At 39.4% G+C, this 25,709-nt stretch overlaps 1 protein-coding gene and 1 non-coding gene across 2 annotated transcripts; one reads left to right on the forward strand and one right to left on the reverse strand.

The window, feature by feature from the left end:
- Positions 1-51: 51 nt before the first annotated feature.
- On the forward strand, positions 52-25,078 carry LOC146477638 (peptidylprolyl isomerase domain and WD repeat-containing protein 1-like). The gene is made up of 19 exons (XM_085113105.1): positions 52-209; positions 2,090-2,192; positions 3,435-3,535; positions 3,983-4,078; positions 4,305-4,392; positions 6,948-7,050; positions 7,255-7,398; positions 7,974-8,048; positions 8,756-8,836; positions 9,687-9,780; positions 11,019-11,072; positions 12,519-12,562; positions 13,006-13,080; positions 15,166-15,284; positions 16,149-16,215; positions 19,754-19,839; positions 21,055-21,167; positions 21,619-21,770; positions 22,781-25,078. The coding sequence occupies exons 1-19, from the start codon at positions 89-91 to the stop codon at positions 22,925-22,927; spliced, it is 1,863 nt and encodes a 620-aa protein (XP_084969231.1). The 5' UTR covers positions 52-88; the 3' UTR covers positions 22,928-25,078.
- Trnaa-ggc (transfer RNA alanine (anticodon GGC)) lies at positions 11,978-12,050 on the reverse strand. The gene has a single exon. It is a non-coding gene; the product is annotated as a tRNA-Ala (tRNA).
- Positions 25,079-25,709: the final 631 nt, after the last annotated feature.

Below are 25,709 nucleotides of genomic sequence, written 5' to 3' on the forward strand. Positions count from 1 at the left end.
ATGATTTCCCCAGGGAGTTCGAACATGTCCGCGCACATGTTACAGAGATAAGATCACTGACCAGCAAGGATTTCATTACTGTTTCAAAATGGCGGACGTAGGTACAAGAAAACGTGCTTTGAACGCGAATAATAACGCCGATGAAGAAGATGATGATGAGGTGATTGGTCCTATGCCCGCTCCTCCACCTAAACCGAAAAAGAAACGAGGTAAGTTTCTTTAGGAAAAATTGATTCAAGGAACAAAATCACGCCAGAGAAAATGGGGTATTGAAAAGCAAGTAGTTTGTGACGTGCATTTGCACTGTTTGGGACAAATTTTAATAACACTACAGGTAGACTCTTGACTATATTGGATCTATATAATGCAAAAGATTACGACAGTTGTGACGATAGCTGGAACAGACGTGTGAGACCTCAGCAAATTACCATTCTCGGAATAAATTAAACTTCTTGGCTCAAGAGAAGCTTTTCAGTGCTCAGATCACTATATATAAACCAAGTTGATGGCGACAGGTTTGATTTCAGTATACACAGTTCCCTTATTTCTTTTACAGCCAACTTGAAGTTGGAAGGCTTGAACATTACATTTATATTCAGGGCAATCAGGGGTTTCATTAGATTTTGAACAGGCAGGTGACAGGTTGATGCATCTGGGCAGGAAAGGTAACTTGGGTATTTTGCAATTATTACAGCGGTTACCAATAGCATGCGACCTATCGCCTTCAAAAGACTCCGATAAAGTTGCGTTTTTGTGGACGTCAATCATAGAAAAGCCGTTGAAATCATTTTGAATTCTGAGAACATTTTAAGGCAACAGAACCAAGAAATTGACAGTTTTATCCGTTGATGGGTGATAAACTTAATGAAAATTGATTTCCAAGCCAGGTTATCCAAAAAAAAATGGGCATTGTTTAGACGAAGCCATATTTTTTTTATGAAACATTTGAAATCGCTACACCTGATAATTAAATCAGCAATGCGTGCAAGCGAGAAAATTATCACGTGCAGTGAAATTGAAATTTTTAATTCAAAAATACCTTTTATTTGCACTTGATCTGGCTCGAGAATCAATTTAAATAAAGTTTACCTTCTCTTAGGGAGGTAAAATTCTTAGTTTCTTGCCGGGTTACCTTGGAATCCTGTCAGAATTCAAAATAATTTCAACGGCTTTTCTTTGATTGACGTCCACCAAAACGCAACTTTATCCGACTCTTTTGAATGCCGTAGGTCGCGTGTTATTGGTAACTGCTGTAATATTTAATAAGGGCACACTGGATACAATCTATTATAGATAGCCAGTGAGGTAGGTAACACTGAGTTGGCTATAGCACAGTTATCCCATATCCAGGAAGTGCAAGTGGAATACCTGTTGTATTAGAAATATAAAAAAAAAAATTTCTAGATCTTGATGATTCTATTTTGCAAGAAAGACCAGAAGACCATTATTCCTTTTGCATGGTATACTGTAATGGCTGATATTTCACGATCGCTAAACCAATAAAAACACTGACAAATGCATTATCCAATGCAAGTACTCTGATCCAGTTTTTTGATAAGTTCTTTTTATATGTATGTAAAAGGACAGTCGAGATGTTAAAATCAGCTGGGCAAAGTCATGCTAACAGTCAGATGGTCAATTTGCATGCTGCTTATGAGTTTACCTGTAAACTGCAACATCAAAATGCAAATTCTCCTGAAAACACTGTTTCCATACATTTCCTACATTACTTGTTGGGAGAATTTGTTTGAACATCAAGACATTTTCTCTTCAGTGATCATTGCACATGTCATGCATCCACTATTAAGCAAAGCTGTTAAAATTTTACTGGGTGAAAAGGACAATGTGCAGTTCCAGAAAATATCCATACTCCCCCCATGGAAGGCTTTTTTTTGCACCCCCTCCCCCCAGGAAATTCCAGTTTAAGTTCATAAAATTTTGGCTTTTAGGACATCCTCCCCCTCCCCAAAGGGATTTCCGATGACCTTCCTTGGGGTGGGTATGGATTTTTTTCTGGAACTGCACAATTTCAGGTACCATGGTAAGAAGGACAGTTAACATAACTTGTTGCTTTCAATCTTCATTCTAGTTTTAGAGTTTGAGAAAGTCTACCTGGGAAATATCCCATCAGCTGAGTCCTATGAGAAGAGTTTCATGCACAGAGATGTGATTTCACACATTCTTGTTACTGTGTAAGTTTCTCATATCGGTATTAAATTTTATTGAAGATTGAATGGCTTGATTGAAACTATAAATAAATAATCAAAATTACCAGTGCTGCAGAGTAGTTCAGAGTGCGCAGTGGTTCCCACCCCTTGCATAGGAGTAAGAGCTAGTGGTAAACCTTTGGCTCTTGTTTTCATTGTTATCTTTAAAGTTGGACATTGAGCTCTCTGTTATTGTTATTGTCACCAGCTTCCACTATTCTTCTCCTCTCATTGAACCAGCTCACTTGGATGTTTACAAAGTGTTTAAATCAAATTTGTTGTCTTAGTGCTGTTCAACATTCTACATGTACAGTACAATCCTGTTTACTAAAAACAGACACAAAATATACCTGATTTTACAGTTTCTAGTGTGGTCAGATTAAGCTCCCAGAAGAAGTTTGTTGGACTTGATCCTCCTGAGCGTTGGAGCCCCCCCCCCCCTTCCCCCCTCTCCCCTCCCCTTTCCTCCCACGTTGTCCCCAATCTCAATCTCAATCTCAAATCTTTATTTTAAAATAGTAAAAATCCATCAAGTTTTGGTAAAATATAAAATACAACTGTATAACAATATTTAATAACAATAAACACATATCTAAAAAGTCTTACTCATAATTACACTAAACTACACCTGTTTTCCATGAATGCCGTGTATCTAACTTAATTAACTAAAATGATGGTTTGACAATTGCTTGAAAGGATTTAGAGATTTCAATTGCCTAAGACTGCAGGGTAGACTGTTGCAGAGAGTTGCACCTCTATAACTAAAGAGTCCCCTAAGACAAAGGGTGGCGTACTGCACTCAGTAAACATAGAGGATACAGTACCGCTCGAAACTATGGGACCATTTGCACGCGGTAAAACCTCGTCTTTGCCGAACGTGGTTGTCGCGAATTCACCGCGGTGGGACAAGTAAGTAAGTAAGTAGTCAGGAACCAGATCATTAAGAGCTTTGAACACCATTAAAGTTACTTGAATTTGACGCTGGGCAATCAGGTCTTTCAACCAAGTTGTTGTAACAAGTACCCAGCGTCAGCATCATAGGAGGAGGAGGTCAAAATGCGAGCAGCACGATTGCAAGATTGCCCCGTGGGCAATATTCATGATAATCACTGGAATGGTTCACCATGGCAACAATGCTCGAAATCAGCGTTACATGGGGAAAGCTAACAGGATTACTGGATGTTACATTGTTATGATAACCATCAAACATTAATTTTATGTTCACAGAACAGAATTTCTCATCACAGCAAGTTGTGATGGCCATGTCAAGTTTTGGAAAAAGCAAGAAGAGGGAATAGAATTTGTAAAGCACTTCAAAGCACATCTAGGTGAGAGAGTTCTCAAACTACAGTATGTCTCCTATACCTTGCAATTACAGACACCTGGTACTGGATTTAAGGTTTTATTTATTTAAGATTTAAAAGTCATGTACACTCCAAACACTTTTTGAATACAAAAGTCTATTACATTTATTAACAAGCAGAAGGATACATTTCTGGCCCACTTCATGCATGTTTTTATGCTGTGTACTACATATAATTTAACCTATACACTGTATTTGCCAGGCCTACCTCAAAATTTTATTAAGATTACTTACCATGATATAGGAGGATGCTCAACTTTCTTTGTTTTTAGCTCCTATTGTGTACATGCCCATATCTAATCCTTATATTGTACTGGCATCTTTAAAGCTTGATGACAGCTCTGGCCATGGCTCGAATGTTGTGACAGATAAATGTCCTTGTTCACTGACTTCTATTCATTTAATAATGCAGGAGTTATTCACTGTATTGCTGCAAGTGTTGATGGACAGATCATGTGCTCCACAGCTGAAGATAAATCACTCAAAGTCTTTGATGTTGTTAATTTTGGTGAGATTGGAAATCCTTTTCAACCCTCTCAATAATGCCACCCAGTAGCTGGTGATTTTTTAACAATAATTCAAACTGGTTTTGTATGTTTGAAAATCTTTAATTAGTAACTCAGTGTCTGACAGGTATGGACTTCTCCTAAAGTTGACAAAGTTGACCATTATGTTACCCACATAATTTTTATATTGAAAAGTCTGAAGTACTTTGATATATGGTTGCTTGCTAGATATGATAAACATGTTGAGATTAGAATATGTTCCTGGACAGTGTGAATGGATTTTTCCTCCTGGAGCAGCAGTAGCTGCTGTAGCATGGTAAGTAATCCTTATTAACAGTGTATTATCCAGAAAATATGCATGCCTTCCCCATGGAAGGAATTCTTAGTGCCTTGTTGTCTTTTGTCAGCATTTTTTGACTGCTTCATAATGCCTCCTTTCTTGTGTCTTCACATCCCCAATATGTAATCTTCAAACCCAGTCTTGTCTCCCTGCACCCTCAACATGTCATCATGGTTCCCACGCTTGTTTTGTAATATTCACAGTGTCTTATCTTGAGAAATAATCTTGCATCACCACATCCCTTATGCTTTTCCCCACTTTTTCAAAGTTCCATCCTGGATGCCAACCTTATGTTCACAGAGCTAATTTCTCATCTTGGTCTCAATGCTGTGTTCCCAAATCTCCAACATCTCATGCTAGTTCCCAATCGTGTCTCCCCAAATCGCAATGTCTCATTGTGGTTCCCAATCCTTTGTCTCACATCCCCAGTTCATCTTTCTGGTCCCCAGTCTTGTGTCCCACATCCCCAATGCCTGCATCCTGAATCCCAGGCTTGTCACCCCACATTCCAGATGCATCCTTGTGACCCCACATGTTCAGTGCTTCTTCCTCAACACCTATCTTGGTCCTTACTGTATACTACAACTTACAATACATTTTCAAAAAGCAGCACCTGATTATGATAACTGCAGACACCCAGAATGGATGAATGTTACATGATTTTACATGCAGTCAGCACAATTTTACTTGTGACCCCACATCCCCGATGCCTCATCCTGGATCCTAGTCTTGTCACCCCACATCCCAGATGTCTCATCCTGAATCCCAATCTTGTGACTCTAAATCCTCAATGTTTCTTTATGAGCACCAATCATTTGACCCCACACCCCAAATGCCTCATCATGAATCCCAATCTTGTGACTCCAAATTCTCAATGTTTCTTTATGAGCACCAATCATGTGACCGCACATTCCTAATGCCTGATCCTGAATCCCAATCATTTGTAACCATATCCCCAATGCCTTATCCTGAATCCCAATCATTTGACCCCACATCTCCAATGTCTCATTCTGAATCCCAATCTTGTCACTCCACATCCTCAATGTTTCTTTATGAGCACTAATCATTTGACCCCACACCCCAAATGCCTCATCATGAATCCCAATCTTGTGACTCCAAATCCTCAATGTTTCTTTATGAGCACCAATCATTTGACCCCACACCCCAAATGCCTCATCATGAATCCCAATCTTGTGACTCCAAATCCTCAATGTTTCTTTATGAGCACCAATCATTTGACCCCACACCCCAAATGCCTCATCATGAATCCCAATCTTGTGACTCCAAATCCTCAATGTTTCTTTATGAGCACCAATCATTTGACCCCACACCCCAAATGCCTCATCATGAATCCCAATCTTGTGACTCCAAATCTTCAATGTTTCTTTAAATGAGCACCAATCATGTGACCGCACATCCCTAATGCCTCATCATGAATCCCAGTCGTGTGACTGCACATCCCCAATGCCTCATCCTGAAACCCAGTCTTGTCATCTCACATCCCCAATGCCTCATCCTGAATCCTAATCTTGTCACCTAACATCCTCGATGCTTCTGCCTCATCACCAATCTTGTGTCCCCACAACTGCAATGCCTCATGCTGAATCCCAATCTTGTCACCTAACATCCTCGATGCTTCTGCCTCAACACCAATCTTGTGTCCCCACATCTGCAATGCCTCATGCTGAATCCCAATCTTGTCACCCCACATCCTTCATGCTTCTTTCTCGGCATCACTATTGTCACCTCACATCCCAAATGCCTCATCCTGTGTCTCAATTTTGTCCCCACACCCTCAATGGTTTTTACTGGACACCATTCCTGGGTCCCCCTGCCACTCCTCCAATATCCCCAATGCCTGTTCCTGAATGCCAATCTGCTGTATCCACATCCCCAGCGCTTTATCCTGATTATCATTTTTGTGTCCCCACAGGCCCAATGCCTCACCCCAGGACCCAATCCATGTTCCAACAGTTCCACTGCCTTGTCATTGGAACTAATGTTGCATTACCAGTGTGTCACTTTGGTTCTTACTTGTGTCACCATTATAATTTTTTGTAGTCTCTCATAATTTCCAAACTCTGTGCTCCCAGAAACCCAGTGCTCAAATTACCTTGGATCTCACTTGCCACATTCTCAGTTTCTCATCCTGGGTCATAATCTGGTATCTCAACATCCCTAATATCTCATTGTGGGTCCCAGGCTCATGAAGCCATAATTATTCCCCACATTCCTATTTCATCCTGGATCCCAATCTCACTTCCCACATCCTCAGATTCCCATCCTGGGGCATAATTTGGCATCTCAAGATTCGTCACTATAATTTCATCCCTAGATCATCTCCTATGTTTACTCCTAGTTCTCGAATGTTCCATCTATATTTGATCTTGTTTCCTAATTTTGTGCTCGTAGTGTCCCATCTTGGGGTTCTTACTGTTTGTCCCTAGATACTCAGTGGGTCAACCTTCATTCCCACCTCAATGTACTTTACCCCAATCTCACATCTATGGTTGGTTGCGTTTTTGTTGTAGCTCAGAGAAGGAGACAGGAATGATTTACATCTATGATGGAAGAGGGACAAGCACACCTCTCCACACACTGAATCTCCACACTAAACCTGTTACATTTATCAAGGTACTTCTATGCTTTTACTTTGACAAAAAATATAATCATGTGTTAGAAAATTGGTTGAATCGCCAAATGAACAATCCACTTTGTTGGTTTTTAAGATCATTTTCAATTATTAATTTAATGTTTTGGAAGAAAATGTGACAAGTTTACTGGTAGAATGTGGTTATTTAAGTTACGCAAAGACACATACTGCATTTTGTCTTATAGTACAATGCCATTTATGATATTGCTGTATCAGCTGATGAGGCAGGCATGTTGGAGTATTGGTCTGGTATCAAACATGATCTTGCCTTTCCCAAGAATGTTGACTTTGAGTACAAAACTGATACAGACCTCTTTGAATTTATTATGGTGAGTGAATTTTTAATGACACCACAGAGAGCTTGTTAGATTTTGTTGTGGACCAGAGATGTTGTGTGATATGTAGATCAGGAAATTTTTGTAGAGGCCACTAGCCTGACAGAAGGCTGCAGAGGAATTGCATTTGGTAAATTTGACAGAGTAACATGTAAGAGAAATGCTTGGAATAGGGCAATATGCTGGCTGTGGGAAAAGGACTTCATCATTTAGTGTGTATTATCTTATTTCATTGAATAATTGCCCTGTGCAACTATCCTTTTTTCAAGATGCGAAAGGGTGCGCGACCGGCCAGCTGTTATTTCCATGTTTCCTTAATATGGAGTTACAGAATAGGCTTGTGGTACTTTCAGAGTTAATCATAAGAATAAGGAAGAAGGAAAATGGTCAAAAGTGTTTTTCAATTGAGTGTCAAAAGAAATTTTGCATTTGCTGAACAGTATTGCTTTACTGCACTCCATGATTGGTTGCCAAGGTGTGTGCCATTTTCTCAACCAATGGGAAGCCAAACCAAAAGCAATCATGACTTGCTGACAGTGGTTTGACTTAAGATTTTGAACTTGTTTCAGTGCAAGACAGTGCCAATGTCCTTAACATTTTCACCTGATGGAAAATTATTTGTTACACTGGCAACAGATAGGAAGGTAAGATACTAAAAAAAATCATTTATTTATTTTATTTTTTCTTATATTGTGATCACCCCACAATGCACACAAACAAAAAGAGAGAAAAGCCTTTTTTTAAAACCTAATTTTAGCTGCAAGAACTTGTATACCTGCAAGTTAATGAAATGGCAGGACTTAAAAGGTAATTATGTGAGCTTGGGAAATCTTTAATTTACTCCCATTCAATTTGCCACTCTTAATCTCCAGTTATGTGCAAGCTTGTTGAAAGCAAATGCAAAATCCATGTAATGCACATTTCTTCCATCGGTCTGGAAGAAAAGCACTTACAACATCATAGAAAACCTTTTCTTTCCCATTGTGCGATGTTGTTTGAAAGCTCTGAAGATTAATTATTAGACATCTTTTCGGTGAGAAGGCAGTACATTACATATTAAATAATTTTATATATGGATTTAAATATTCTAGTTAAAGTGAATCAACCATTTGTCAAAAATTGTCAGACCTGTGCTTTTAATTTATTAAATAAATAAATTATTTAGTTGTTTGTCTGACAATAAAACATTTTGATGTCTACATGTACTTCTCTTTTTTTCCAAACCTATTTTGAAAGAACAGCATACAGTGCATTTAGAGGTGTTTGGTCGGTCTTATTTGCTCTAAGTACTGGCCAGCTCATGCGCACAGCCCGTGTGACTTTCCCCTTTACACTGTTTCACCACTTGTAGGTCAGAGTGTTTAGATTTTTGACTGGAAAGAAGACTAGAGTATTTGATGAGTCACTACAAATCTTCAGCGAGATGCAACAGGTACTACGGGCTTACTTGTATTAATTATATATGATGAATTTTACAAGGACAGTTTAAAAATTTGATGCTATTTAGGCATGCCAATAGTGACTATCAATTGGGCCAATTTGACCCAATCTGTCAAAAAGAATATGTCTTTAGAAAATGGGCAAAATGTGGCCTGATTTATATGCAAATCTGTGAAAGTGCTGCAGATTTTTTGAGGTCGATTTTCACCTGGCACTACAACAACAGAAGAAGAGAGGGCAAATTCTAACAGGTAAATAGGCCATTTCCGAGTTGCTGTGAACCTCACTAAGAATGCGAGGCGAAGTGCAAATCTTTTCATATGATAATTAGTTTTGTTTGCATATGAATGAAAACTAATTTTCATAACAAAAACGTTGCACGTAGCCTCGTTTTCATAAGGAGGTTCAAAGCAACTTGGAAATGGCCTATTGGCCTGTGCAATTGAAGCTACTAATTGGGGCGACAGATCAGTACAACTGTACGTGTTAATTAGCCCGTAAACACCCCCCCCCCCCCCCGCCAAAAAAAAAAAAGCAAAAGCCAGTGGTGTGGACAAAAAATAACCTTTCATCCACTGAGATACCATTCAAGTCTTAGTATGATGATGGTGATGATGAAGATGATGATGATGATGATGATGATGATGATGATGATGATGATGATGATGATGATGATGATGATGATGATGATGATGATGATGCCAGTAACAATGAGCATTATGGAGATGATGACAATGATGATTATGATGATGCCAATGCATCATTTGAAAATAAAACCCTCACAGTGTATAGTTAGATTTTATTAACTTGACTACTATGGTTTGGCTTCTTTCTTTTTTCAGCAAAAGCAGCAGCTGCCTGATATGGAGTTTGGTAGACGAATGGCGATAGAACGGGATTTAGAGAAAACTGATACCTTGAGGTTCTCCAATGTAGGTAATGACATGAAATGCTGTGCTTGTATTGATAAACTTAATGGTTTAAGGCCCATTTAAACGGTTTCAACATTTGACCAACATTCGTTCAACAAAAGTTGAACGGCTGTTGATCAAATGTTGAAAACGAAAACTGAACGGAGTGTTCAAACGGTTTCAACGCCATTCAACATTTTCAAGAACAAAGAAAGTGTTGAATTGATGCTGAATGAAAGCTTTTAAAAACCGATTTAAATTTGATTCAACATGTACCTTCAACAAACTTTCAACATTTTTTACGCTTTCAGCAATGTTGAACGACCTGTTCAAACGCCCCCAACATTTGGTTCAACAACTGTGTTGAACGCATGTTGAAGCAAATGTTGAAACCGTTTAAACAGGCCTTAAGAGTGTTTAAGAAGGCCTAATTGTAAGTTTCTTTTCGTTTTCATGTTTTCTTTTCCTTCCCATTCATTCCTCTCGTTTCTTTTCTTTTCCTTTCCCGTGCTTCTCTTGTCTTTTTCTTTCTTTCGTTCTTTCTTTCTTCCTTTCCTTTTCGTATTAAATACTCCTTCTACTCCTTAGAGTTTTGCCATTTTCATTTTGTAACACGTAGCGTTTACATATTTTATTGTTTTTAATTGCTTTAAAATATTCCCATTTTCAAAATTTTCAGCTATATATGCTAATTTTCAATCGCTTTCGTATAGCTTGAAAGTGACCTCAGAGGGGTCGAAACCTTGTTCCTTTTTATCGCTAGTTTTTATCGTTAAATGCCTATCGAAAGAAACTCCTTATAAGCATAATTAACACCTCTGTTCAAACTCATAACATGCAAAAAAAAAATGTTAAAGTAATCTGTTAACCCACAGAGCTCAACAGACCTCTTGAAGCTCATTTCAAATGTGTCGGTGCATTCCAGGTCGAATTGGAAATTGCAAGTGTTGGGATTTGTGGAGGGAAGAAAATTGTAGAACTGGGAGAAAAGACAAAGACAAAACGTTTGTTTTATCGCAATCAGGGCTCATAAAAGCACTATTAAGCCCCCTGGGGGCTTATCTAATTTCAGGCCTTATTTATGGGGGGGTTTATGATTATTAGACAGGAGGGAAGGAGGGGGCTTATGTCATATAATGCCAAAATTTTTGACGATCACCCCCGTCACTTTTATATGGGAGCCCCCCCCCCCCCCTGTCCATGTACCCATGTACGGGTAACGACCTGTTATTCACATTAATTTTGTTTGATTTCTCCAACAAGTATTTGATGAAAGTGGACATTTTCTGCTATACGCTACAATGCTGGGTATTAAAGGTGTGTTTCTTAGTACTTTGTGTGAAATTATATCTAATTTAAGACAAGCAAAGTAGTGGCAATACATCCAGCTCATTGGCTTGTTGCTTGTGGAGGTGAACCAACTTAAAGTATTGATACTGCTCTTCTTACTGTACCTTTCAATAACATGCGGACTCTGAAGCTCAAGATTCTACCAACCGTTAAGGCGCTGTTACACTAAGCAATTGTTCTTACAACTCGTCTCGCAACTTCGTTGTGACACAAGTTGCACGAATCGTTGCCTAGTGTAACATGCTCTAAAATGAACATGTCTCGCAATTTTGTTGTTGCCGTAATCGTTGCGAGAAGTCGGTTCTACTTCTCGCAATGGTAACTGCACCATAAACGTTGCGAGACATGTTCGGGCAACTTGTGTCACAACGGCGCAACGAAATTGCGAGACAAGTTGCAAGAAAAATTCCCTGGGAGCTAAGGGCATTAACCTCAGTAGTAGAGCATCCGAACTAGTAATCGGAAGGTCTTAGGTTCGACTCCTGATAGGAGCACTCGGAATTTCTTTTTCCGAGTTTGCCTGTGTCATTACTGAATAATACATCATTCTCATTGAATTTCTGTCGAGGAACACGGAGACGTTATTTAGTTTCTGGGTCCAGACCAGTGAGTTATCGGAGTTTCAAGAAATGCGCCCCAGGCCTCAAATCACCAACCATTAAATCTGATATCCACGGCTCTAACCATTTCACCCCCATGTCCTGCATGTATTAGAATTTTGTTGTTGTTGCTGTTGTTTTATAAAAGTTATTTAAACACAAAGCCTGATGCTGGCAGGAAACTCCAAGGGGTTTAGTCATGGAATAGAAGAAAGATTCTCGCAGTTACTATGCAACTTAAGCGGTTGCGAAAAGATAACCTGAAAAAAATTCAGGCTTGAATGGGATTCGAACCCATGACCTCTGCGATGCCGGTGCAGTGCTCTACCAACTGAGCTATCAAGCCAACCGGCATTGCAGAGGTCATGGGTTCGAATCCCGTTCAAGCCTGAATTTTTTTTCAGGTTTTCTTTTCGCAACCGCTTAAGTTGCATAGTAACTGCGAGAATCTTTCTTCTATTTCACCTTTCATCCGCAGTTCAAAATATATGTTTCATATATTTACATTTATGTAGTCATTACTAGACTTGCCTCAAGTCGGCTTCTTATATGCCGAAAAGAGTGACAAACGAGCGACTTTCAGAAGGTCGAAGTCATTAAATATTTAATCCTTCAGGGAACCAAACAAACAAAACAAATGTACCCGTACTAGTCTATTCAAATATTAACAGGGAGGAAATGATGTGCAAAGCAGAAAAGCCGGAAAAGGTGGAAGCAGAAGTTGAAGTTTACGCTAAGAATTTGTTGTTTTATGAACAGACGATAGCAGTATGATCGGGATTGTTACAAATAAGTTCATTATTTTGTCTTCTAGTTATCAATCTACACACCAACAGATGTGTAAGAACAATAGGCAAGGTAAGAGTGACAAGTTACAGTGTTTTGGTACGAATAGTCTTCCCAGCCCTGTGATGCACAATGCAGAAGGCGACTGGGATATTACTATACCCCCTGGCCCCCTCCCCGAAAAAAAAAACTAGTTGCACTGCTAGTCCATTCCTTATGGCCTTCATTCTTTTGGAGACTACAAAAATTGGAATTCCTGACGATATCACGTTGTTTTTAACACTATATGAATTCAAGACTAATAAACAGCAATTTATGTATAGAGTGTATTTTAACAAAAACATATTTTTTGAACCTCTTTTTGTTACATTGTTATATTTTGTTTTACTCGAAGGCACTTTTCTGTTAATGTCAGTACTACATGCCTCGTTGGCTATCTATCATCTTATATCCAAAGCATGCTTGTTTAACATCCTTTTGTATTGTTTTTTACACGCTATTTGCATTCTTTCTAGATGGAAAATGTGCGCTTCACTCAATTAGCGCTTCACCAAGGCAAGGGAAAGAAAGCTAAGGCCGCCGTTACTATGGTAAGCATTCTCCAATAGACTCTAAGTCCTAAAGGTTTTTTTCGTGAGAGGGTCCATATAAGCGGTTTTCAGTTCAATGTCGAAAGTAATAAGCGTGCCCTTTCGTTTGTTTTACTATGCTCCGTGATTGGTTAGAAAAATCCGCGCCACTTTCTCAGCCAATGAGAATTGAAACCAAAACTAATCACAACTTACTCGCATGCGTTTTCTCGCGCTTGGCGCCGGTTACACGTTTTTGCTTCCAATTCTGATTGGTTCATTGCGCTGTCTACGTCTGTGATTGGCCAGAGTAAATACTTCGGGTTTAGTTTTACGACACTCGAAGGGAAACGGCCAGTCATTTTTAGCAATACCTACGTACGAGCGGCAAAGCATCGCCAGCAATGTTCAATGCACTTTTATAAACTTTCTACTGAATTCATTGCTTCATTCTCGATATTTAGAGAACAGAGCTCTTGAGCCAGGGCGCAATGTTTGCAGAACCCCAATCTCCCAAGCGCTCTATTCAAGATGTTGCATAAAATAACTTCGGCGAAAATACCTGGTAAATTTACAACAATTTCTGAATATATTAATCATTATCCCAGATATATAGTCCAAAATAGACTACAGTATAAGAGGGTTCAGAAAAGCTGTGCTGGGGATCTTTCTTTGTTTTTATTGTTTGTGAAGAGGCCCTCTTGAACCTCGTTAGATGTCTGCTGGTCTGTTATCTCAAACTTTCAGTAGTCTCTATGCTCTCCTTGTTTACATAGCGCACACTGAATTCAGTGAGGAGCGAAAACCGCAAGCCATGAGAAACTTGTTAATTTGCAACAGTTAAACAGTTGTGATGTGAGGACAAGAAGACAAGTGCTCCCAGCACACTGTAATCTAAGGTCTCCTTATCCATTTTCGAAAGCCATACAGGTTGACCCTTCCTATAAATTCTTGCACACTAAACCTGATATGCTCAAGGCTTTGCAGTGTCTTGATTGCAACTGCAGTGTGCTACACTAAAGACTGTTGCACAACATTGTCCTTTTACACTCGTCGCTAGCTGGACAAGTGTTGCAGCCAACACAGTTTTTTTTTAAGGACCTTCACTGTATTAAATTCACTTGAAAAAGTTTTTTTTCGCAGCTGCTTTACCTTAACCATTTCACTCGCAATGTTATTTTCCTTTAATTATCAACTCTGTTGATAAACGAAACGTTCCTTTCTACTCCCCACCGATGCAGCACCAGTTTTTTTTCCGAATGGCAATACCCTCCACTGACCATCTAAACAGACAATTGTCTTACAACTGTGTAATCGTTAACAAAGAAAACGTGCTTGCCAATGAAAAGACCCACAGTTGGCTTCCTCACAAACAACTATACCAATACCCTGCGAAAAGTGTACGTTCATTTCACGAATCATAATTATTCGTACAATACTGAGCGGAGTTTGATAATAATTGCTGCAAGTGATGGCAGTTGGGCGTAGCGTAAGTGGTGATAAATTGAAATTGCAAGCACAATTATCGCTGAGATTGCCAATTTACCGCACAACAACAAAATTTAAAACGCATGTGAACTTTTCTTCTCTCTTTCTTTAGAAGCGGAAGGTATAAAATGAAGAACTTTAGGTTGATTTTTTTGGTTTTATCAAAAGTGCAACAAATAATAATTTAATTTAAAAATCAACCTAAACTTCAACAAATGCACCCACTTTATTGTGTCAAAGACCCGCAAAGCACCGACTTCAGTGGTGAATTTTGTTCGAGCGGTTTTCATTTGAGTGTCGTGAAACCAAAACCAGGCTAATTACTTTGACCAATCACAACAAAGGTAAACGGCGCAATGAAACAATCACAATTTGAAGCAAACACGTGTAACCGGCGCCAAGCGCGGGAAAAAACGTGCGTGCAAGTCACGATTAGTTTAGGTTTTACTTCTCATTGGTTAATAAAATGACAAAAGTTATGCTAACCAATCATTGAGCGTTGTAAGGAAAAACCAATGCAAACGTGAAGTTACTTTCGACACTCAATTAAAAACCGCTCTATAGGTCTGATGTTAGTGTTAATAGCTTGACGATAATTGTGTGATTACCTTCGGACAGGAAATGGAAGCATCAGAAAACCCTTCCCTTCAAAGTGAAGGCCCTGACCCAATGCTATTCTGCACAGCATCCAAGAAAAACAGGTTTTACGTTTTTTCCACGAGGCAGCCTGATCTAAGGTGAGTTGTAGTATTAGAGTCAATCCACGTCACGCGTGACCGGTATTTTTGAAATTTGCACAGAGTTTTGAAATTCACATGTCAGTTTTGAACATCGCCAACGAGATTTCCGTGTTCCTGTAGAAATTTCCCTAGCTTATTGACGGTATGAAGCTATGAATTTTTCTTTACATTACAGCATTAGGTATTTCAAGTATTTTGAATCTCTTTTTACAGTTAATGCGTCTTTTTTGAACGGGAGTTTTCAACGTTCCATTCAAATGCCCTGGCATTACAAAGAGGAATTCTAATGTTCATTTCATTCTCGGAAATACTGGTCACGCGTGACGTGGGTTGACTGTACAAGATAAAGTTGTATTTTAGGTTTATTTTATGTAACCCGTGCAGGCTTGTCTTTTTCCGGTTTTGTCAATTCTATCTACCAATGCACCGTTATTGAATAAACTTACACCTTTGGCTCGTGTATAATATACTGGTCTTTATGTAATGTTTAAAAAACGAGCAGGAGTGTTTTATCGGGTTTAAAACCACGAAGCGCAACCGAGTGGTCCACTAAAACATGTGCTGTGAGTTATTTGAACCGCTTCAAAAACGTTCCTGGAAAAGCGTGTGTCAATAGAGTTCATAACAATTATGCTTTTGTGAACGTTGGAAATTAGCATACGAGAAAAACACCGCATACTAATGAGGAGTGTTTTATCAGCCGATAAAACACCGCATAAAAATAAGGAGGAGGTTTATCGATATAAAGTCACTGCACATGATGTATTATCGACCATTTGTTAGGTCATTGGGCTTATGAATTATTAATGAGTTTTTGAAGATAGTGTTAGTAAACATTTGGCCTTTTTTTTTTCATTTTAGTGGTGATAGTGACCGTGATGTGTTTAACGAGAAGCCATCCAGAGAAGAAATTCTCGCAGCTACTCAAGTAAGTCGCTTTTTTTCCTTCATTTTTTTTTTTTTTTGTTTGGTTTTGTTTTGTTTTTTTGTTTTTTTTTTTGTTTGTTTTTTTGGGGGTGCTCCCTTTCTTTTTCTTCCTCTTGCTTCTTTGACCACTGTGCAATTCAAGCTACACAACATGGGGTGTGCAATGCGCTTCGCTAAATCTTGATCCTCTTTTTATAAAAAAAAAAACATACGTCATTTTCTATCATTTTCATAGTGTCATAGTTCCTTTAAAAACCTACCAAATTGAGGTAACAGCATGGCAATTTCAATCCTAAATGACTCAAAACCATGCGCTGCTTGGGACCCGCACATTTCAGTAAAGATAATAGTGGGTGACGACTCCCCCCTCCACCCTCCTTCTTTAGATTGCTCCACAAGCAATCAGATTACAGTCAACCCAGATCACGCGTAAACGATATTTTTGAAATTTGAACGGAGTTTTGAAATTTACATGTCAGTTTTGAAAATCGCCAACGAGATTTCAGAGTTCCCGTATAAATTTCCCTAGCTTATTGACGGTATGAAGCTGTGAATTTTTCTTTACATTGCAAAATTGAATATTTCAAGATTCACATTTGTTTCCCAAGTATTTTGAATCTTTTTTTCAGTTAATGCGTCTTTTTCGGAACGATGTCCGGAGAAATGTCCAACATTCCATTCACACGTCGGACATTACAAAGAGAAATTCGAATGTTCATTTCATTCTTGGAAATACTGTTCACGCGTGACCTGGGTTGACTGTAAATGCTTGTAAGACTTGTCATTCACCTCTTATCTGAGTCCTTTCGCCCTGTGCACAATAGACTGGTTTCAACTTAGTGTTAGCGAAAGTAATCCCTTTACTAACGCTTCGTGATTGACTAAAAAAACCTCCCGCCGCTCTCTCAACACACTAGAAGTCAAACTATCAAAGCCAATCATGACTTACTAGGACGCGTTTTCCCGCGCTTGGCGCCATTTACAAACAGTCGCGCTGATGTACGACTGATTGGTATTTTATGTTTTCTTTTTAGTTAGATTGATTAGAAATGGTCTTTGTTTTAGGACACTCAATATGTAAAGCCTGGTTTACACGTACGACGCAAGCATAAGCATCGCATAAGGATGTTTACACGTGCGATAAGCATAAGCTCAAGGTGACATACGCAAGCGGAAAAGCATAAAAATCTGGCACAATCGCGCGGCCGGACTGCCTTTTGGCGCGAGATTTGATTCAAACATGGCGGACTAGAATGTACGCTGACAACTTGTCACTGTTTTTCAGTTTCCTTTCCTTGCACTTGTGTTTATTCTTGCGTCGTCCCGGTTTACATGTAGGACACAACGACGCAAGCACAAGAGAATGGAAATCGTTCCATTCTCTTGTGCTTGCGTTGCGTCGTAAGTGCAAACCAGGACGACGCAAGCATAAGCACAAGCGCAAGCACAAGGCGCTTATGCTTCCGTCGCACCAGTTTACACGTAGGTTTCTTGTGCTAAAGCCTGATTTACACGTACGACGCAAGCATAAGCATAAGCGCAAGGAAAGGAAACTGAGAAACAGTGAGAAGTTGTCAGCGTACAATCTAGTTACTCGTGCGTTGCCATTTTCCGCCATGTTGGAATCAAATCTCGCGCCAAAAGGCAGCCCGGCTGCGCGATTGCGCAAAATTTGTTTGCTTCTGCGCTTGCGTATGTCACGTTATGCTTATGCTTATCGCACGCGTAAACATCCTTGTGCTTGTGCTTGTGCTTATTTTTATGCTTGCGTCGTACGTGTAAACCAGGCTTAAACGGCTTGGAAAGGTGTCTTGGACCTAACCTTATTTTTCATTGCACACTAAACCTGATATGCTCAAGGTTTTCCCGTGCCTTGATTGCAACTGAAGTGTGCGACACTAAAAGCTGATGCACAGCATTGTTCTTTTTCATTCATTGTGAGCTGGACAAGTTTTGTAGCAAACATTTTTTGTAACAAAAAATGAGTGGTCAAATCATTGCACAAAGCTTCATTGAAAGCCTATCATTAAAAGTCCTTGTCACGTTATCTTACTGGGCTTGAGTTGGCTATTTAAAAACGTTTCTCGTGCATACTTTGTTTGTTAATGGAACTGGTCATAACAAGTTTGTTCGAAGAGGACCCACCTTGTCTGGGGTAGGGGGGGGGGGGGGGCCACCGAAGACACCACCTACCTCGTGAACATTACGGACAAAATGTTATTGCCTTTAAAATTTGAATTGACACAGAAATATTCAGCTAGCAAAAGTCAGCATTGCTAGATAAACAAGAAAAGTGAGGTTAGAATCTCATCGTTAGTTTTTACCGCTGGATACAGGGGGGGCTATGCAATAAAGACACCATCTTTTGAGGTTGAGGAAGGCGGGTGCAGGCAGAGACCACCATTTATTTTGGGGTTTGGTGGGTCCTGTTTGAGTATAGTAGTTTTGACCACTTCCCTGCCAACATGAATCACAAGAAGCCAACAGCTGCTCCCTTAATTAATCATGAGGTCACCTCGAAAAGTACCATAATATTCAGCAAGTAGGATAAACCTCAACAATTTTGCATTTCTTTTGTCTTTGGTTCTTGACACAAAGGAAATCTTTCCTGCAGGCGATGCATTTCGTGAACACGTGGTTACTTCAACAGCTCGCAGAATATTATGGTATTTTTCAAAATGGCCTATTACAATTTCCTTGAATATGATTGGCTCAAAAACTGCTCTGTTTTGCACTAATTATCCTGCAAAGCTGTAATCGAATCGTTGACTGTAGTCTATCTATCTAACATTAATTTGCCTCCATCAGTCGGATAGTGTAATCGGACAATTCAATGAGCAAATTACATTAAAAACCCCACACTAAATCCACCAATCACAATTATAATTACAATTTTTATAGCAACAGTAACTTTGCAGGAAGAACTCTTCCGTCCGTGATGTCCAACTGTTTTTTACATTTTTTTGGAAATTGTCATGGTTATGATTAATTGGTAACAGGTCTTTGTGGCGTCTGCTACGGCCTGTAATCGTACGAGTGATTAGACAAATCGGACGACCGCGTGTTTTGTTAATCACTCGTATGACCGAATAGACTCCACTCAGTCCTATTACCATTATTTGAAGCATATGAACGGAACGACGTGTCGGTGTCATCTTGGCACCATTATCAAATAAAGAATGTAACAGAAAAGATAATTTGTACAGAAAGTAAAGGTGTGAAATATAATAAATTAATTGTGCCAAGATAACACCGAAACGTCGTTCCGTTTTTACGCTTATTTTTAGAGTCAACTGTATTTCTAAATTTAATCTTATTAGGATATGAAGTATCAACCCAGAAAAACGAACTACTTGAAGGACCTTATCATTTAGTCATTTATTTATTTATTTATTTGTTTGTTTGTTTGTTTGTTTGTTTGTTTGTTTATTTATTTATTTATTTATTTATTTATTTATTTATTTATTATCATATGTAAAGGGGAAAGGTAGTAGATTTGACGTAAGAGCATTTAAACTTTGTTTTTCCCACGCTTCCAGGGCTCTGAAGGAACCAAGAAACTCCCTGAAGAAGTTGTCATTCACACAACCATGGGTGACATCTGCATTAAACTGTTCTCCAAAGAGTAAGTTGGACTTTACTTAGGGAATTCTTCAATGAAACCTCCGCTATGGAATAAATTTACGTTAAACAGTTGGAAATACATGAGTCGTTTTAATATTTCTTTTGACAACATGGACGTTGCGTTTCAGGCTCTGTCAAAATGTGATCGTGATATATAATTATCACATGTGATCGCTTTAAAATTTCCGCCGTGTTGGGTTGTTGACATCATTTGAATCATCAGTTCTTGCACACAAAAAACTGACGTTTGCTTTCTGAAAATCGTGACCTTAAACATCTACAACGGCCAGCGCAACAGGAACGTAGGGAAAAACAGCTTTAATGAGCTAAAAAATACTGGCTTTGAACTTGCGTTATAAAGTTTGGTGCACGTCTTTGCGTCGCCTGGTCACCTCACGATGAACTAGTTGGAAAAACTGCGCAGTACTTCAGATAACGTGAATTTATCTTTTCAAGTGACGCTTTCGTCAGCGTTCCCGTCTTTGTTGCTTAAGTCCCTTTTAATAGCAGTAACCATTTTTGGTACACGAAAATGTTCTCTCCACTTGTTCAAAAAACACTGCAATTTAGAAGTTCATGTTTCCAAAAATGTGACGTCTTTTTTGAAAACAGTGGAAATTGCCATACATATTTACTTTAATAATAGGCCATTTCCAAGTTGCTGTAAACCTCATAATAATGGCGAGCTGGGTGCAAAGTTTTTCTAATGAAAACAAACTAATTTTCATGATAAAACCTTTGCACCTAGCCTCGCTTTTACAATGAGGTTCAAGAAACTCGGAATTGGCCCATTAATTTTGGCACTTCTTCCTAGAAACGTCTTGCCCTCGGAAAGGAATTTTTGCCCTGCTTCACCGCGAGATGACAATAGGCCATTTTACAGTTGTGTGCTTAGTGACCTGGCCTTGGATTGGAAGTGAGGCTGGGGGTGACCTTGTTTTGATATATACCTCACTGCTTTTAATAGGTAGATCATCCTGTTCTTATGCTAACTAGTCAAAACAAGGTCACCCCCAGCCTCACTTCCAATCCAAGGCCAGGTCACTAAGCACACTACTAAAAAATGGACTATTACAGATTATTACAATAACAGTATCGCCGCAAACAAACACTGGTCAGGTGTGTTCAGTATGCTCAGTGATAATATTCTCCTCTGAGGAGGCTAGTTCAGCTGATGAAGATGCCTGGATTAAGTAGCAAGTGTTGTTTTTCCTAGGTGTCCCAAGACAGTGGAAAACTTCTCAACGCACTGTACGAATGGCTACTACAACACACACATATTCCATCGAGTTATCCATGAGTTTATGATCCAGACAGGAGATCCTCTTGGTAAGATATTGTTGGTTGAAAGTAATAGAGCGGTTTCCAACTGAGTGTCGTAAAACCAAAACCAAAGTTATGTAATTACTCTGGCCAATCGCAACAGATGTAAACAACTCAACGAGCCAATCAGAATTCGAAGCCAATACATCTAACTGGCGTCAAGCGCGGGAAAACGCGTGCGGCCAAAACACGATTGGTTTGGTTTGGATTCCATTGGTTGAGAAAGTGGCGGGAGTTTTTCTAACCAATCACAGAGCGTAGTAATGCAAAACCAAAGCAAACGCGAACCTACTTTACTCTCAATTCAAAACCGCTCTATCAGTGTGTTCAACGCAATACCAATTAAAAAAACTCGACTTTCACTTAACGTCAGTCAAAATACACTGTGAGCATTGCTTGGATTGCCTCCCGATAGAAGCCAACATTCTAATTTACATTGTGTTGATTTTTTCTCTAGGGGATGGTACTGGAGGTGAATCCATCTGGGGAGGAGAGTTCGAAGATGAGTTTCATCGGAATTTAAGACATGATCGGCCCTTCACAGTCAGCATGGCTAATGCTGGGCCAAACACAAACGGGTCGCAGTTCTTTATCACAGTCGTGCCAACGGTAAGCTGTAAACGGTGGTATTTGACAATAAGATTGATGAGGGCGAAGCCCGGATCAACTGACACGCATAGAAATCGAGACCGAATAATTATTGCAAACTAAATTTTTCTTCAATTCGCGTTAATTGGAGTCTCGCTCACTAAATGGTGCCCACTTTTGTTACTCCGCATACGTTTGGCGCATCTCGAGATACTCGGGTTTCCTATTGGTGGTGCCTACTAATACAGGGATATTTTTGCGCGGTTGTGCGGAGAAAGCAGAACTTAGCAAGCTCTCTTGGTATCCAAAAAGAAAATTGGGGGTAACCTACATTTTTCAGAGATAATAAAGCTTCAATTTGGAATAAAACGCCAAACATTGCTTTGTATTTTACTGCTTTTCAGAGTAATTATTGCATAATTATCTCTAAAAACAAAAATGCGTGGTTATCCCCAATTTTCTTTGTGGATTCCAAGAGCCCTCGCTAAGGTCTTCTTTTCCCACATAGTCATAAACTGTGCAAAAATACTTCGGCATTAGTAGGCACCGTCCTTAAGATCCCTGAACAAGAGAGCAACTTTTGAAAGAGGGGGCGGCCAGGGTGTCAGGAGGTAGGTTACACCAGGGATGGAAAATTGGGGACTGTAAACAGTCTAGTCTCTGCTTAATAAACAAAATAATAAATTTTCTGCATGTAATAAGATAGTTTAAAGTAATGTCCTCTCTTGTTTTAGACCCAATAAAACAGGTGCTGCGAGTTTTTTGAACGGCTTCAAAAACATTCCTGGAAAAGCTTGTGTCAAGAGAGTTCATAACAATGATGTTTTTGTGAACGTTGGAAATTACTATACGAGAAAAACATTAAACACCGCATACTATTAAGGAGGAGGTTTTATCGGGTTTTAAAACCACTGCACGTCATGTTTTATCGACCATTTGATAGGTCAATGGACTTTTGAATTATTTATTGATGAGTTTTTGAAGGTTATATTTCAGTTTGTGATGGTTCTTGTTTCGTCTGTTTCTCTCAGCCTTGGTTGGACAACAAGCACACGGTTTTTGGACGTGTTACCAAGGGAATGGACGTGGTGCAAAATATCAGCAAAGCCAAAACAAACCCTAAAGATGATAAACCATACGAAGATATCAAGATAATAAGCATAACTCTTAAAGAATGATACTTTAACTACAGTACAAATGTAAGCCCTCCCTGGGTAGAAATCCCCCGTCCCAAATATCCCCCGACCCCCACCAAATCGCTTACGATAAAATCCCTCCGATAATCCGTAAGCCGTCGTGAATATGTTTGGGTTAGATATTTAACACGTACCCTCCCCCCAAAAAAATCGCCGACGATAAAAAGCCTCCCATAATATATTAGCCCTCGTGATTATGTTTGTAATAGATGTTTACCACGGACCCGCACTAAAAAGGTCCTTGGCCAGGCCAAGTCGTGAATCATTTCACTATAGACACCGAGTTGTTAAGTTCGCATAGCACGTGCAGCAACATGTAATACAATATTGAGAGAATAAATTTGAAATTGATGTTCGAGTTTTTATCGCGAAAACTGCTAAAGCCGGATTTGCTCAGAAAAGGAAGAGGTGTTTCGGCTGAAGTTGAAGTGTTTTTCGTCAAAAATCTTCTTTTGAACCTTAGACTATAACTTTAAAAGACGAAATAATATTTATTTCTTAGAAAACGGATTCACAGTTTACTGTATTCTTTGCCTTCATCACTAATCACACGTTGAACAGCGGGGAAAAGGTGACAAAGGTGGAAGAAACTATCCTTTTTATAGTGCGGGTCCTTGTTTAAAAGGTTAGATTAGTGTTTCTAGATGTTTTTATTGTCAAACCCGCGCATAATTCCCTCTAGTAAATAAGCTCTACCCGGAAACAAGCCAAAAAGCTCATTTGATCGACAGGGCGTATTCAGTCGAACCTGTATTAAGCGGCACCGTATCAAGCGGTCACTTTCTATTATTAGAAGCGGTCAGTTGTCAAAGTCCCGGAAATTATTTCCCTTAATTACTGCAATTTTTTACCCCTATTAAACGGTCGCGGACACCTTTACTAAGTCTCAACGAGCTGTTCTATTGTCTTGACCTGTTTTAAACGGTCGCTTTGTAAAAAGGAAACCACTCAAATATTTATAGCCCCGTTTTCATATGTCGGGAAAATCCCAGACGAGCGGGGATTTCAGTTTTCCGAATCGGAAAAATCGGGAGTGTTTCTATTTTCACAACGTGTCCCAGATTTCTGCGATAGTTGGCGATCATTCCTCAAATTTGTACTTTCGAGCACGGCGATGACAGTTTTAGCTCGTTACCAATCGTCTTCCGACAAATGCAAATGGCGTCTGTCGCCGATGAATACCTCAAACGTCCCGATATCTCGGCAAAATCTGGGACGGTCGGGAAACAGTGAAATCTGCGATCGTCTGGGATTTTTCCGACATATGAAAACTGGGCTTTATAGTAACGAGTAACCTGCCAGCTAATTGAATTTCTAACTTCTTGCAGTACTGACTCTAGGATCTTATTCGACTGTATAAGTAATTTTACGGTATTGGTAAAATAGCGCTTCAGGAATTACCAAGAGGATTCTTGAAAATTAGCAACATTACAGGTACCATCGAATGGGGCTGAATGAAAAGGGGATGATTGAGGGGAGTAGGGGGGGACAACTTGGTTATACAAGTACCCCGGGGGTCAAAATACGCAAACATGCTGTAATATAAATAGGTTAACAGAACTGTATGATATGTTTAGTACTACTAGCTTGTTTATAGCGATACAATTAGCGTCTCAGGATAATGCAGGAATTGCTACATTTATAAATGGGTTGGAATTCAGAGTCTCAGCTGGGCGCCTGGTGTGATCATCCGGAGGAGAGAAGTAGATTGAGAAGTCGAAGTAGAGAATAACTTGCTCACAACTTAAACAAAAATCATCCGAGTTATCACCAGTACAGGTTATTTATTACTATAGTTACTGGCCTGGGCCTCATCACAGGGCACCCAGACAAACTGTGAGTCTCATAGACCTTTATCACACGGCGGCCATGTTACGGCAAGCCTCGCACTGAATTCGCGTCTGGCCGAGGCTTGCCTTGCGAAAACAAAGCTTTTTGTTCCCCCGAGACTCAACATGGCCGCCGAGTAATAATAGTGATGATCAATCTGACATCGTAGACCTAAAAACATGATCTCCACTGTAACATTTGTACAGCTTAGGTTTTTATTTACGTCCGAGAAACGCGTTTTTACCTGTCGTTCTCGTGTGCTGTAACTAGGTCTTTTACTGAATAAACAGATAATTTCTTAAATCTCCTTGTAGACGACTCAATTGATTGTAATGTTTGATCAGATCAATAGAATCCATCTGGCAGCCATATTTGATCTCGAAAACGTGTAGCGAAGACAAAATTAAAGGGACATAGTCACTTTTGTGACCGCGCTGACCTGGACACTAGTTTTGTCAGTTCGAAAAACGTCCACCTCAACCTGAAATCAAAAGTACGCGTCGAATACATCTAGAAATCCGCTTCAATCTTCCCTGTGTTTTATTGGATTTTCAATCTTTTACTGAAAACCTGTTTCTGAGTATGCTTTTGCTCATCCTATGATATTATTTTATCATATTTGGTTAAAAACAGTATGGATCGCGCCTCCAACGGAACATGAAAAGAAGAGGTGGGAAACGTGAAGGCACTCGGTGGAAGAAATCGCCTGCGTCGACTAAAATAACAAGAGAAATCAATCAAAAACATTGGCGAGCAAATCACCATGATATATATTTGGAAAATCGCATTTTCTCAACCTGGCGAAAGGTTCCTGCGGAGGGAATCTTGATCGTTTCCAAACTTGAAAATTTCTGCAAAGTTTCCAAGAGCTTAAAAAGATTCTTACTATTTGTATCCACCATTCTAATACAGGAAGACGTCTAAACACTGCCAT

The sequence above is a fragment of the Pavona decussata genome, unplaced genomic scaffold (assembly GCF_977016875.1).
Source record: "Pavona decussata unplaced genomic scaffold, jaPavDecu1.1 SCAFFOLD_69, whole genome shotgun sequence".
NCBI classification, from domain to species: Eukaryota; Metazoa; Cnidaria; class Anthozoa; order Scleractinia; family Agariciidae; genus Pavona; species Pavona decussata.